Source organism: Anguilla anguilla, chromosome 4 (genome assembly GCF_013347855.1).
Source record: "Anguilla anguilla isolate fAngAng1 chromosome 4, fAngAng1.pri, whole genome shotgun sequence".
In the NCBI taxonomy this organism is placed as follows: domain Eukaryota; kingdom Metazoa; phylum Chordata; class Actinopteri; order Anguilliformes; family Anguillidae; genus Anguilla; species Anguilla anguilla.
Window position 1 is genome coordinate 46,396,407 of NC_049204.1, and position 15,238 is coordinate 46,411,644.

Below are 15,238 nucleotides of genomic sequence, written 5' to 3' on the forward strand. Positions count from 1 at the left end.
GCAGCTATTCTTCCAGTCAAAGCGCAGCCCGGTGTGGCTGTGAAAGGCCTTGTTTTGTCCGGGGTCTGGCCTGCCAGCTCCAGCTGTCGCGCGGGGAAACAATGGCGGTGCGCGGTAGGAGTGGTATTGAATGGAAAGATAAACTCAAGAGCCCTCCCAAGACCCGTCATCTGCATTTGACAGGATTTCCTTCTTTTCTGGTCTTTCTCTTCCCTCTTTCTTTAATCCCCCACTCCCTCGCTCCCTCCCTCCCTGCCTCCCTCCCTCCCTCCTTGTTTGCTGCAGCTGTGGCTCTCTCTGCCATCATTATTCCTCAAACTAATAAGTAATTAGTATTATACGTGAGATTTGTTTGCCGGGGGAAATGTTCTTCTCTGCTTACTCTGTCAGGGTTTGCTTTTTTATTATTCTGTGGAAAGTGTTTCTTCTTCAGTGATAAGCAAAGATGTTTTCCAAAGCCTCTTGTGTACATTAAAAAAACTCCAGGATTCCAGGATTTTGCTGTGCAGTTCATAAAACCCTACAGCAGTGAATTTTGATATTCATTCATTCTTCAAAAAGCTTGCAAAAAAAGCATTAAAATCATTTATAAAGCCAAGTTCTGCTGCTGAATAATTTACGATCATCATTCAAATTAGTGGTTGTCTTTCAACACACATGGCACCTATTGAATGGGCTTTCTTTCAGTTCTGGGGTAGAACGTAGAACGAGTATAGCACATGATACAAGTTACTAGAAAGGGGCTTTGAAAATGCATTTAAAAATGATTTAAATCTTTTTGTGTCATCTTTCTGTGTCTGTGTGTGCATGCGTGTGTGTATGTGTGTGTGCGTGTGTGTGTGTGTGCGCGCATCCATATTATTATTTTTTTTGGTTTTCAGCTTCCTCATATTTTCCTCATGAGTTCCAATCTAATACCAAGAACATGGGTAAGAGAGTAAGAAGGAGTCAGAGAGAGAGAGATAGAGAGAGGTAAAGGAATAGCAATTCACAAAAAAGAAACCCCAAGCAGCATTACAAATGAGTGACAAACCCAATGTCCATTCATATTCAATCTCCACCACAAGCTTATTAGCAAATCATCCCACCTTAAGCAATCGCTGTCGGCAACATGTGGAGGCATTACTATAGCAACCAGTGGATATGACATGTGCTACAGACAGGGACTCTGAGGCCACTGAATATAAGGAGGGGCTCAAACCCACACTCCGTGGTCACAAAAAAAGGAAAAAACCTCCCCTCTCTTTTCAAAGGCGAACCATCACTGGAGGGGCTCAGTAGTCCCGCTGCCGAATTCTGTAAGACTTGAAAATCTGGCGGGCATTTTCTTTTTTCTTCTCTCTCTCTCTCTCTCTCTCTCTCTCTGTCTCCCTCCCTCCCTCCCTCTCTCTCTCTCCTTTTTCTCTACTCCTCGACGAGAGCGTGACGGCGAGCTCAGCCTTTGTTGCTGCTGAGGCGGATGGAAAGGTTGCCGCTAACTTTTAGACCGGGGATTGAGAGAGGGGGGCTGCAGAGCTGCTGGTGCCTCCCGCGCTGCTAGTGCCGGTTAGAAAAGCTCTCCTCTGGAATAGCCGATAGACCTGCGCTTCTGCACGAGGTGGGGGGAAAAAAACAGCACCACCCTGCCCGTCACTTTGCCATGGATTTAGGTAAATATATTCAAGCGTGCATGCAGCGATACTTGTGTCTCTGTTTGATTTGTGCGCTGTGTACTGTGGGACTGTGGCTCTCGGACGCGTCGCAAACGTAGGCTTCCGGCGTCGTCCCTCTCCTGCTAGCTTCACGGGTTTAATTACCTCCCGCGAACTGGGCTGTGACATTCGGAGTCTATCGCGAACTGTCATCATCAAGTGACGGTCTGTGTCTGCTGCAGCGAGGTGTTCAGTTAATGCTGCTTTCATCCGCTATGCTTTTAACCATTGATCTTTGGGCAGTGTGGTTGCATATAAATCACTATCTCGATATTCACGTCACTTTATCCATCTAAGTGTTCCTGTCAAGGCGGATGGATTTTCCTCCCTTGTAATGTTGTCGCCCTGGAGACGGGCATGTTCGAAGCTTACACTATTGCGTAGAAATTATGTGTAATTGTGCATGTCATTAAATTTGGATTTTACTCCAACTGCTAAATCTGCGCGCCTTGCATTCGAGAACACCGACGTGCACATCTGGTTAATTCGATGTAAAGTTTGCACGTTCACAAAAGTCATTCACGGGTTTGCAGACTATACTGGAGAGTGATACATTTTATCGGTTACCCTCTTCTTCGGAACAATCGATGGCATAAGTTTTTATTTTTAATTTTTTTTTTTTAAAAGCTAAGGCAGAATTGTTACATTATTTTGTCATGCATGCTGACTTTTGTGACATTTTTGTTACACTTTTCATTTCCACTGTTCATATCTCCAAATATACTTGATTGAAGTAATTAATAATTTAGAAGTCAAATAATTACTTACAATGTTGATGAATATTCAGAAATATAGTACACTTCCCAACTGAATACAATGTTTTTATTTATCATGTCCACATACAATGGATTTGATTATAACCAAATTGTATCGCCTGTATTGCTGTTTAATTTTATTTTTCATATAATTTTTGTATTTTATTTTTTATTTTCTTTGCTGTAAAGTATATAAACATGGCTGGTTTTATTATCTATTCATCTCATATTTTCCGAACAGACATCTTCTGTTTTCATAATAACCTTTTATGTTGGTTATATTGCAAAATATTCCCGGACTATTGATTTAATATAATTATCAAGATATTTATGAAAAGGATCTAATTAGCACCACTGCTCTATCGGCAAATGCTACCACATGCTCTGCAGTCATGACAGGAATATGGATTTCATCTGGTGATTGTCAGTTTAACTTTCAATTTTGCTTAAAGGACTTAATTGCATGATTTCTACCTGCTGCAGTATGTCCTACTGCATTGCTGCTGAGGTTGAATCGTTGAAATCTGTTAATGACTTTTGTCTGAGTGAATATACAGTATTTTGAAGTGGAACATTATGGCATGTAGTCAGAAATAATGCAACTCCCATTATACTGCAATATTCTTTAGCACATTACACTGTATGCATTTTGCAGGGGACTCTGTTCGGCTCTCTGATAAATTCTATTTAAGTGAAAATAAGTCAGACCTTAGAATGAAGATAACCTTTCCAGACCGTTAGGGCTTCCTTCAACTGTAAATGGGCACATCTGCCTAAAATGTGGTTCCAGTGATTCATCATCTAAAAGCAATTTGTAGCTTAAGTGATTCTCCATTTGAATGGGGCAATTTGAATCTTTGAGGTGAAAATAGTATGTGTGTGTGTGCATGTGTGTCTGTGCGCGTGCATGTGTGTGTATGTGTTTGTGTGTGTGTGTATATGCCCATGTGTGTGTGTGTGTGTGTGTGTGTGTGCATACATGTGTTGGGTTGTTTACTGAAAGGGGTGACGATAACTTTTCAGAAGTATTGTGCTTCCAGAGGTTGGCGAGAGATCATTGTGTCTTCTCGGCTGAATGGGTGCAAGACTCTCGCTGTGACCTTTCTCAATCATTTGAATAAGCCAGAGCTCCAGAAACCCATCTGCCCTTTGTCTTGTGCGGATTTGGCTAATCCCTCATACCCCCTCACAGAGAGAACGAACCCTTTTCAATCCCTCCATCTCCAGCCTTACAAAATGGCAAGGACTAATAAACGCGGCCTATTTCAGGTGGTGAATCGACCAAGCAGCTCAGGCTGGAGTTAGTTTGTTTCCGTTTTTTAGAACCTTGTAAAAATACTGCAATCAGACAGGGTGCTCATGCCTTACACGTTTAAAAAAAAAAGTTTTTATTTGTCATTCCCATCATTATAAATTATTTGGAAATTGGTATTGTATTGAATATACATTTTACTTTTGAGCTTTAATTTGAATTATAATTATGACAATAAAATTATATTTGACAATGTGGAAATAAATATCCATTTTGAAGGCGAAAAAGTTAATATATATGAAAGCTATGTTAAAAAAATACAAATTAAGATTATATTTTGTTACTGTAGTTTAATGCAAAGTTTGATGTAGTAATTTTCTTACAAAGGTATTTTGTATTTTAATTTGTTGTATTTCGAAGATAAAAGTTTTTCTGTTGACCCTTTTTTGTTTCTTTTTGGCAAAAAAAACAGGCATGTCCAGTAAATGCAATATAATTGTTGCCTTTTTGAAATGATTTTAAATAATGGGAAGAAACTGTATAGGTCAGCTAAGTTGTTCCACACAAATATGAAAGTTTAATTTCATCTCAACAAATCAACGAAAGTAATTTGTCGTTAGACAAAGCCCTCTTTGCTTTTCTTTGGATTCAATGCTTTCTGTTTTTAAAAAAGGCATTTGGGCCTGCTATTTAAAAAAAAGAAGAGTTCAGCAAGGATGCTTTTCACTTGGAAAGTTTCCTATATTAGAAGATATATTAAGAAAAAAAACAGTTATAAATCTTTTTGCTTTGAAAAATATTTGCACAGTATTTTAAAAGTTTATTTAAAAAATAATAATAATAATAATAATAATGCCTTCAAGGTAATTTTTGAAACAACATGGTTTTTTGAACATTTAACCAATTTATTCACTGACGACAATCACTTCAAGCGTGTAATAAGTCAGATAGAAATGACTGCTGGGCCTGCAAACCATTTTTAATGACACTTTAAAGCAGGAAATGTGTTTAGACCAAAAGCCAGGAACTCTTGGAAAATAATACTTAAAAAAAATACTTAAAATTTAAAAAAAACATTTTCAGGGTCAGAGCATGAAGAACCTACCCGTGTAACTGGGCCATTCATTGGTTCATCTCTCCAAGCATTTCCATATTAGTTCTTAAGTGCCTTATTTCCCTCTGCAACACACATCTGATGTAATTCACCTCATTAATTGTTGGCACCATATTAAATTGATTTTGTGTAATGTTTGTGATATTTTGTTTTAGAAATGATTGTATATTTTTTTTGTCGTATCGCTCTGACTGACATTCTTCTCTTTCCTTTGAAATGACTGGCCTGATCGTACGGCTGGACATCTCCAATACCCTCAGCTCATTTTTCTATTTATGTTTATTGTTTTTCCGCCCGTGTTTCGCCAAACATAATTAGGAAATCTAAATGCATTTGCTCTGTTTAGTTATAATTAATTGTAGACATTATTTAGCTAACCGCAATCTTCTATTCATCAAGATCTTTTCATGTAATTCGATTGAAAGTGTTAAGCCTATTGAGAGTGAGGGAGGGGTAGATTCTAAAGCCGCTTCGTTGGAAATGCACCCTTTCTGTTGCTTGCTCTGCTCTGTTTTTCATGCTGTGGTATACTGGCCTTGTGTGCCGTTAAACCTTCCAACATACGCCGTGCACACACGTTACATTTTAGTCTTTAATGTAGATTAAAAATTTTTTTTTTTTCAGGTAGTCATTGCATTAGTACAAATAGAACGGGGTGTCAAACTTACGCAGCTGCTTGAACAACTTTTTTTCACAAACAAATCCCTGAGCACAAGGTCCCTAATCCCTCTACTCATGTCAGACTCTGCGGATATGTTTGTATCATCACTATAGATACAGAGAAAATGTTAATGAGTGTTAGTATGAGCTAGGTATCTCAACACCTTGGGCTCACTGGTGCTGCTATCTTAGGCAGTGGTGGTGGTGGTGGTGGGGGGGGGGGGGGGCTTTTAAGCCTTTTTCTGTTTGGAAACAAGGTAAATTGCATGCATAGTTTTTAATTGACAGGAAATGCACACTTTTTTTGTCTGTACTGTAGTTGTGAATTCACACGCACACATGCACATATATTACACACACACCACACACACACACACATGCGCACACACATATAAGTAAGCATTATGCAAAACAATCGCCCCATCCACATCTGAAAATGGGCTTTTTTTTCTTCTTGCCAGTCCTTAGAGTGCTGCTTTTTCCCTCAGTGCTAAATTAGGGGCTGAGAGCGCAGATGCGTGGCTGAGGCTGGGCTCTCGCTGGGCCCATAGTTTTCTGCCTTTGAGGCAGTTTTCTGGCTGCCTTTTTTCAGATCTGGTGTGAATGCTGCAGCTAAGAATAAATAAAAAAAAACCTGCTACTGATCTACTCGGTCCCTCAAAAAAAAAAAAGAAGGGACATTGAGCCGCGCAGGCATTCCGAAACAATGCTCCACAATGGCTCACAATGCTGGCGGATTAGCCGAGGCTGTCACCTCACCTCCTGGGGCTAACAATCTGACAAGCCTCCCTCTGTAGAACATTACCAGGCAGGACTGTCCTGGAGTCCCTTTCATGCCATGTTTCCATTAACTCACAGTCCGGACCCCAGCCTAATCCAGCTAACCAAAGGCAAGGAGGCTAATTAGGGACAAGCTTCTTACCGTCAGGACGGACGATAATTGCTCGGTGGTCTCTGCGATGCCGAGGTAAAATGAGCCTTTTGCGGTTCGTGCAGAGTCAGTGTTTACACCGTGCAGGACAGTGTAGAAAATAGAAGCCACAGAACTGAATGCGCAGCACAAAAATTGCTATTAGAACAGAATAATGAATGGCCTAACTAGGCATTTCTAATGGTGGGAGGGGCAGGTGGAGATGTGTCTCAGCTTGGAATTTTAATTTTATTTATTTAATTTTTCCTTTTTTTTTTGTGTAACACTGTGCAAGTAGGGTGGCAGCACCAGGCCCCTAATTATTCCCCTCTGGTGAAAGCCAGCAGCTGTTTGTTCCTTAGGATATCCTCCATAAATGGATCTTGGGGGGTAAAAAAAAGGGAGCCGTTGGAGTGGCTTGAGTGAAACAAGGGAGAGTGCCTCTTTCTTCTGCACCTTGCCTTCATAACCGCGGCGTGGATGGGCTGTCTCAATGCGGCCGGCCCGGGCCCAGCATCCCGCCGTTGTTCGCACCGCGGTGGCTCCACTGAGCAGCCGCTGCTTCCCTCGGTCATGGTTCAATAGAAGTGAGGAGCGGAATGAATGCGCATTCACAACAATGAGGAAAAAAAGAAGAAAAAAAAACCCTTTCTTTTGTAGCATCTCCTGTGTCTGTTTCTGCAATGCACGGCATTGCCTGAGCCTTGCCACCAGTGTGAATGGCATCTTTCAAATATTGACATCCGTCTGACATTGACAGCTGACATATGTCAGTCACAGAAATCTCATTTTTTAAAAAGTGCTTGAAATAAAATCAAGCTATGTGTGCAAGTGATCATCCCTCCAATAACATACTGTATGATAGACACATCACCATCATGACATCATGTATGTAAATGTGAGAATGCTACTCGCTTCTGTGTGTAATATATTTCTTTAGTATAACCATAGACAAAATCCAAGGTTTATGAAATATAAATTTAGTCATTACGAGCATGGTAAATATCAGTAAAAATGTGTCCGTCTTCTATTTCAGAAAAGCAAACTGAGCCAGCTGCCCACCGAGTACAAGGGGTCGGAGTCGGTGAAGTTCCTGGCCCTGACGGTGGTCTCCATCGTGTGCATCATGGGAGTCTTGCTGGGCTCCGGACTGATGTTCTGCCTCCGCCACCGATCCCACCACAAGCTGAAGGAGAAGCTCACCAACCTGGGCGCAGAATCCAGCGCTGAGGCCACAGCCGCCTATCAGGTGAGAGTATTCTTCTTTATCACCTTTGACCCCTTGCTGTGTCTCATCCCTGGCTCACCGGCTGGGCAAGGCGTATTGATCGCGCGTTCTGATTAATTCCTATTGGTTGGGAGCTGCAAGTGTGTACACGTACGTGTGCACGTGTGTTTTATATGCACAAGTGTGTGTGTGTGTGTGTGTGTGTGTTTGATTTGCATTTTGAATTTATATTTGATTTGATTATTTTACACAATATTTTGGGTACTGTGTTTGTACAGGAGTTCAGTACCTTAATGGAATGTGGTTGTTTTGCATGAACTGAGTTTGTTTAATGGTCCAATATAACTTTGTCAGTTAGGATCCTAAATGGTTGTTTCTTAGGCTTCTGTTTTTGCTTTTATCTATTTAACAATTTAATCAAATCATGGTTAATGAGCCTCTCTTGTGTGAATTGTTTTAAGAACCATATTCAAATTGCTTTTTAAATAATTATATGAAGCAACTGCTTTGACAAAACATTGCAATCCACGCAAATGCAGAATATAATAAATGTATATTTTACTCGCAGGTTCATGATATGTAATATTTGAAATAATAGTTGAACATTAATTCAAATTATTGATGTACATCACTACATTTTTTGGTGATGTTGTTTAATGTAACCTAGTTAGTTTTTAGCGTTTGAATTTAAACTTTGTATGCACATTGTTACTTCATTATTGTAGTAGTTTAGCATATCAGTTACATTGCATTACATGTTCACAGTCTAATGACTGTTTTATTTTCTTGTAAAAATAATATTTTCTTTTTGTTTAAAGCATGATATTTTGTTACCATAATTCATTTTGTTGCCATAATAAATTTTGAAATGAAATTAGTGCACATGAACCAGGAGTTAATCCATGTCAAATGTACATTAAAAGTGTCCTTTATTATCTGTGTGGTGAGAATATCATGAGCATTTTTACTACTGAGTATTATTCAGTAGTAAATACTGTCTGCAGTGAAAACTTTGCAAGTTGTGAATCAGACTGAGCTGGAGATTAAATATGTATGTTTTCATCTTCAGTTTTAATTTAAAGTTTAAAATTTAAGCAAGTGTTAACTTTTCTTATTAATTTCATTGCATTTTAAACTAGGTTTAATATCTGTATATACAGCACACTACAGTACATTAATGTATATATTTAAACAAGCTTAAAATCAGCACTCAAGTTTATGGGCTTTGTTGCAAGATTGAATCATGGCCGTATTGTATGCCTTTTGATTAATGCTGATTGTTACGTTTCCTTGGAATAGTACATTTTCTCATCAGCCACGTTGTTTGGATGACCTGTGAGACAGGCAAGCTGATTGAAAGTGCATGCTATTGCTTCCTAGGAGGTCTGAACTGGGGTATTAGCATCTAGGTGCCTGGCTCATATAATGAACAGGACCAAAAACTGACAGTTTTAATGAATGTAATTATTAATATAATCCATAATTAAAATTTTGCCTTTTAGCAAAGAAATAGTTTATATTTCACTGTCTGACACATTCTTCACCCATTCCTTTCTTGGGTCAGGAGGGGCTTAATCTACACTCTGTTGATTTTATAATGAGCTCAGCTAAATTTAACATTGAAAGTCTTCACGGTAATTTTACAACTTCAGAGTGGAAAACTTGACGGTAGTTTTACAACTTCAGAGTTTATGTACTCCTTTAAAATATGTCATGCTATGTTGCTGCCTGCCTTAATTACATGTTGCACTGTGATGCGGACTGTCACAGCGGTGTGCTGGGAGAACAAAATACTTATGTTTTATTGTAGTTTTTTTTTTTAGTGGTATGGTATTTTGGAATATAAATATTTTATTTATATAGATCTTTTAAGGCGTCGTGAACACAAGATGCACATACTTTAGCTGTCTGTAAATCACACAGAAGGATAATTCAACCAAAGCGCAAACTCAAAATAACAACGATAGCAACGTCATGCTGCTTTTCTTTTTCCTTTTTCTTTTTTTTTTTTGATTGATGGTGAAGATGTCGGAGGAGCCGTGCTGTGTTTCGGGTGTGCATGTTTGCGCGCGCGTGTGTGTGTTTGCGTTTGTGTGTGTTTGCGTGCGTTTGCGTCCGTTTGCGTCCATTTGCGTGCTTTCGTGGAATAGCGTTAACGGCCATTCCCATGGCTGCTGTGTAGTCTTCCTCACTGTAGACCAGGGAATAGCTGGATGCTCTACATGCAATTAGAGTCTGCTTTGCTGCAGCAGACGCACACCATTTCCTATTCTGATGCTAGGCACACTTCAGAGCACCTGAATGATTATGATAGCAGCCCTCAGTGTTGTTTTCTGTGGCCTTGGTTTGAATATTAAAATGAGCTGATTTTGTGATGAGAATATAAATTCATATTAACATGGAAGTTATATATATATATATATATATATATATATATATATATATATATATATACACATTTTTTTATATGTAGACTTGTAGTGTAATGATAAATGTAGTGTAATGTGAAGTGCAATGATAAATGTGTGTCATAGCAGTGAAATAAGTGTGGAGACAATGTGAAAATATATTTTAGTTCAATATATTTTCAGTACATTCAATTTCCGTAAGGTATAATGGTGAAATATTTTCTATTCTCCTTTATGTCATTTTGCATCACACTGCAACTGTGCTGTAATTCCCTTAAACTGGGACAGTGACATTACCTGTTTCAGTTCATCTGAGGATCAGAAATAGGTGAGATGTCGATGAGAGTTCGTATTCTGTCATGATAATGAAGGGTATCTCATGTTAATGAAGGGACATGCTTTTTTGCTGTCAGTACGGGTGATAGTTGCTCAGTGGCATCTGTGATGCCAAGATGAAATTAACCTTTTACTGTTCTTAAGAAGTTCGCGTTGACACAGCCCTGGAGAGCGCATTGCATATAAGAATTTAACACGTTGAAATGGTTTGGAATTATCAGGTCATTTTCCGGATGAAGCACCACCAGGCCTTATCACTGTATAAATGATATTAGCGTTATGGCTGGAACAACTCAATATCATGTCACAGGTGTGTTTGATTGCATTTAATCCATCCTACCTCATTTGGGCTACATTTTATTTCGCATAAACCCAGTGAAGCCAGATGACTTTAGCATGCTAAATAGGCCAGCGTGCAGTCGAAGCAGAGGGGAGATTTATGTGAGCGTACGCGACCGTTTGAAAGACAATGGCGGGGCGCGCGTCGGAGGCTAATCAGGCGGACCGTGGCCCCGTCGAGGAGCACGTGCCTTCTTTCAGCGACCCGTGGGCCGGTCCCCGCTTCCCAGGCTGCCGAGCGCCTCCCTCCTCTCACAGGAAGGGGAAGTCCGAGCGGGAAGCAGCGCCGTTGATGCTTCTGTGAAAGCGCGCAGACATCGCCGCCAAGTTCAGATGTGGCCTGTCACACCCCTCCCCCTCCCCCTCCCTCCCCCCTTCCCCATTAGCAGGCAATTATTAATGCTGGGGAGCTGGGGCTGGAGCACGTGCCGAAGACGACTGCTCTTTGCAGACGCTCCCTGGGCATGGGGTGACGCATCACTGTCACCCTGCACACAGGCTCCTAACCCCTCAGCTGTATTTATGAGCACCTCAGGTTTTTTCTCTTATTCTTCTTTTTTGCGTCACACATTCTTAGGGACCTGCTTCAAATGGCAGTGTTTTTTTAATGGATGCTGGTTTTGTGGGTGCCTGTGTAGGCGTATAATTGATTTAATGGGGCTGTCTGGTCAGTCCCTTTTATGTTGCTGGCTATTGCTTGTGTTATTTTTTTGTTTTTGCTTTTTCTTGTGAAATACTTTTTTTTCACTATCTAGCCAACAAAAAAACTTGAGCCAGTGATGACTGGGAATTCTGGGTTCACTGCACAAAACATTCACCCATTATATAGCTACTGCACATGATACTTGATACATGTATTTAGGTGTATGAGTGATGTCCTCAGATCTGCAATCCATGGGTTATTTTGTGGACCAGTACACCCTGACACACTTCTGTGAGGTAAACTAACCCTTTTAAGGGTAGGTTTTTTTGGGAATGTTTTTTTGTGTTCTGGAACTCGTTCAGTCACCAGTGGTGATCGTTACGCCAGCGTTAGAATGTTCGCGTGTTTGTGATCTTGCACTCGAAGGGTTAACGTACTCTTCCCCTCAGCAGTGGAGCAGCTTTTGAATTGAGACCGTCTGCTGCTGTCCTTGCGATTCAGCAGATCGCCTCGTTCGAGCTCGCCGCGCTCGACCTCCCCCCGCCCGGCCGCCATCGTTGCTCCCTCAGGACGGGTGACAACGAGGTGTTAAAGTGCTGGAACCTCAGTGTGCGTTTGAGTGCGTTTTTTTTTTCCGTTCACCTCCCTCCCACGTCACACTTTCATTGCGTTTGTTTGAATGTAGACCGTCCCTGATTTGTCTGGCACACCCTGCATTGTTAGCAAGACAAACTTCCATTTCCGTGTGTGATGAGCTGAAAAGGAAAATTTTACAATGAGATAGATAGACTTAGATAGAAAGGGCCAGTTTCGAAGAATGACGTTTGCTCTGATTTGGATGGAATGACTGAGTGATTATGTAAAGTCTAATGATCTAATCCTAACAGTGTCCCTGATCCAAGGGCAATAATTTCAGTTGATCGGAGTCATTTGCAGAGAAGTGCTCTTCACGTCTCTTTCACAATGACTGGTGAAGGCAGGTTACAGTGCTGCAAACCTTACGTATTTCACATGGAAAAGAAAAACAATTGCTCAGTTACCCATAGTATTGAACAACATTACCTTTAAATATGGATAATGTGCCCTCCTGTCATCAGTCTCTACTTATGAAAAAATGACTTATGAAAGTATCCCACCACTTGCCATTTCTGTTACCTATAGCTGCTGTTTGGAAATATTATAGTGCAACATTCCTACTTTAAGTATTACTATAATAATACTACTAACATTATACCATTCTGTATTATTTCTGTAACTATAAATAGCACTTATATACTCACTTTATCTCATAAAGTGAGTATGTAAGAGTACATGAGGGTGTACATACATGTACATAGTTATCTTGTCAAATTTCTGTACATTTTCATGTGTGTGTGTGTATGCTTGCTTTATCTTTCTTTAAGCTGCAAGTAAATGTGCTGTTCTTTCATTTTTTTTTCTTTAAAGACAAACAACAGTTAAGTAAGAGTGGTTTCTCAAAAATTAAGTCATTAACCTTGTTATATTTATCTACTGCTGAGCCACACCAATGTATGGTTTACATAAGGACTTCTTAGGCCAGCATTTTTATGGTTTTCAAAGGCTGAAAAATAGATTTTATTAGATACGTACAAGTCAGTAGTAAAAATTGCAAGGCAAACAGGAATTTAATTTACACACAAGAGCGCAATAACACTACACAACAGCTGTTCACCAAAAACCATCAAAAGCAAAGCAGTCTTTTCACACAAAAAGCATTATTTTTGTGTATTTTTTCCATTTTTATTGTGACATAAAATAATTTTTAAAATACATATTTTTGAATCTCCGTTGAACAGAAATGATCAGAATACATCCAGATATAATGTAGTGTATTTGTTCATATTATATATTGTCATGCCATATCGTCCCTTACAGAACTGGAATATATTATAAAACATAGAAAAAAATATACAACCTATATACTGCAATTCTTCATAATATATTGGCAAATATACTAATTATTGCTACTTTAAGATATAGTAATATATTGCACTTCAGTGAAATAAATGTATTATTATATTTTACACATATGTCCACATATTTATAATTTATTGCATTTCTATAAGGGATAAAGTTTGTTACTGTGTTATTTCTTTGTGTTTTGTGTTTAAAGTACACTTGTAAAATAATATAAATACTCAGGCGCAAATGCATAAACTGAGAATTCCCAGCCCAGTTGCTGAATTTTGCAGAGAATGTATTGAATTTTGCTGTGTCATTCTGTAAGGGTTTCTGAGACACTGTGTCAGTGTTCAATTCCATGAACATTTCCCTGTGAGCGCCAAATTAATGCTATTCTAATAAACATCTGAAGATAAATTTAGACCACCTTTAAGGACACATGTTGAATGAATCCAGGCCTATATCACATCCTGTCAGATGTATCATCAAACTCACTCAAACTGCGGAATTGTACCTGTATATGTATCTTTCCAAACTCCAAGTAAATATATGCTTTTCAGCCACATATAATGTAGTATGTGACACAGAAATAATAGTCTAAATGCAAAACTAACTGAATGAGGCACAGCATTTTTATAACTAAGATGCTTTCATTTTGCCATAAGAATAGTAAAAAAAGTTAAAATAATTACTGGTGCATTTCAGCTGCGGCTTTACCTTCATAGGAAATCATGTGTATTTTCTTACATGTTTTATTAAAATAATCAAATGAAAAATAAGAAAAATGAAAGCATTAGTTTCAGTTTAGGGCACCTTTGCTGTTCTGCCTGGAAAATAATTTTATTCTTTAATTACATACTCCATTGTGAACAATATTTAGGGGAATAAAGGATAACATATCCATATCGTGTCCAAGAGTTTTGACAACGTCACCACTCAGGAAAACTTTGGAATTGTGGTACACCTTTTACAACGAATCAAAATTTAGATGTCAATACAGACTGAAAACATGGCCCCTTAACAAGCTTTAAAAATAAGAATACGGCAGATGTCTCCTGAAAGAATGATAAATTATTGATTAAATGCGTGTGGATGGAAATCAATAAGCCCCAAATGAAGACGGAATCGGTTGCCCCCCCCCCCCCTCCCCTCTGTGTTCGGTGAGCTCAGATCATAAATGCTGGTTTTAATGCAGCGCTGACCTTGACTTGGGCCTTCATTTTTTCCCCTGTTTTTCCTGATTGACACAATTAGACTCTTTAGTTGTATTTTTATTTCTGGGGTGAGGGGATTTGCATGCCCTGCTGTGTCTTCTCTGAGGCTGGCTGCGTTAACCTCCGGGCCCCAGAAAGGTCATCGATTAGACGGGGGAGGGGGTTTTTGGCGCGGGCGGTGCCTCTTCCGCGCTCGTCGGCGGAGCGCATCCGCCCACCCGGCACAATGGCGGCAGCGAGGGCGGCTGGCATTGTCGGGGAGCGGCGGGGCCCCTTCCTGTGCGCGGTACCCCCAGAGTTCCTGTGGCACATAATAGAGGAGTATGATTGATCCTGCTGTGCCATGGAATTAGCATGCCGGGAAGGGCAGATCGCTACCACCCCCCTCCCCCCACCCCCGATGCCAGCCAGCCACCCCCCCCCCACCCCCTCGTCTGCCGCCGTCTCCCGAATGGCGGGGGTCTGCGCCTCGCCTCGCTCGCCTCTTCCCGATGCGCACCTCCGCCGCGCGCCCACGGACTGTCGCCCGCCATCAAGGCGTCGCTCAGCAGCAGGAATCCCCGGCTGCCGCCGCCGCCGCGGAAACCGGCACCAACCCCAACACTTAGACAAAGGAAGGGATGTTTTATTTCAGGAAGTGCAAAATGCTCGCACATGACCCCAAAGCAAATACGTTATAGAGGTTCACAGCAGATTGGGGCTGGTAGTCAGTATGATCTTAACTGAACATTCTAATGCTGATGTAATAATCACTACTGGTAACTG

At 40.3% G+C, this 15,238-nt stretch overlaps 1 protein-coding gene across 2 annotated transcripts in view; it reads left to right on the top strand.

The window, feature by feature from the left end:
* The window catches only part of ptprn2 (protein tyrosine phosphatase receptor type N2), a 220,835-nt gene that overhangs the window by 166,539 nt on the left and 39,058 nt on the right, over positions 1-15,238 (top strand). For both annotated transcript variants that reach the window (XM_035415416.1, XM_035415414.1), the window contains one exon: positions 7,419-7,631. In XM_035415416.1, the coding sequence (XP_035271307.1) occupies positions 7,419-7,631 (213 nt within the window). The remainder of the gene's footprint in view (positions 1-7,418; positions 7,632-15,238) is intronic.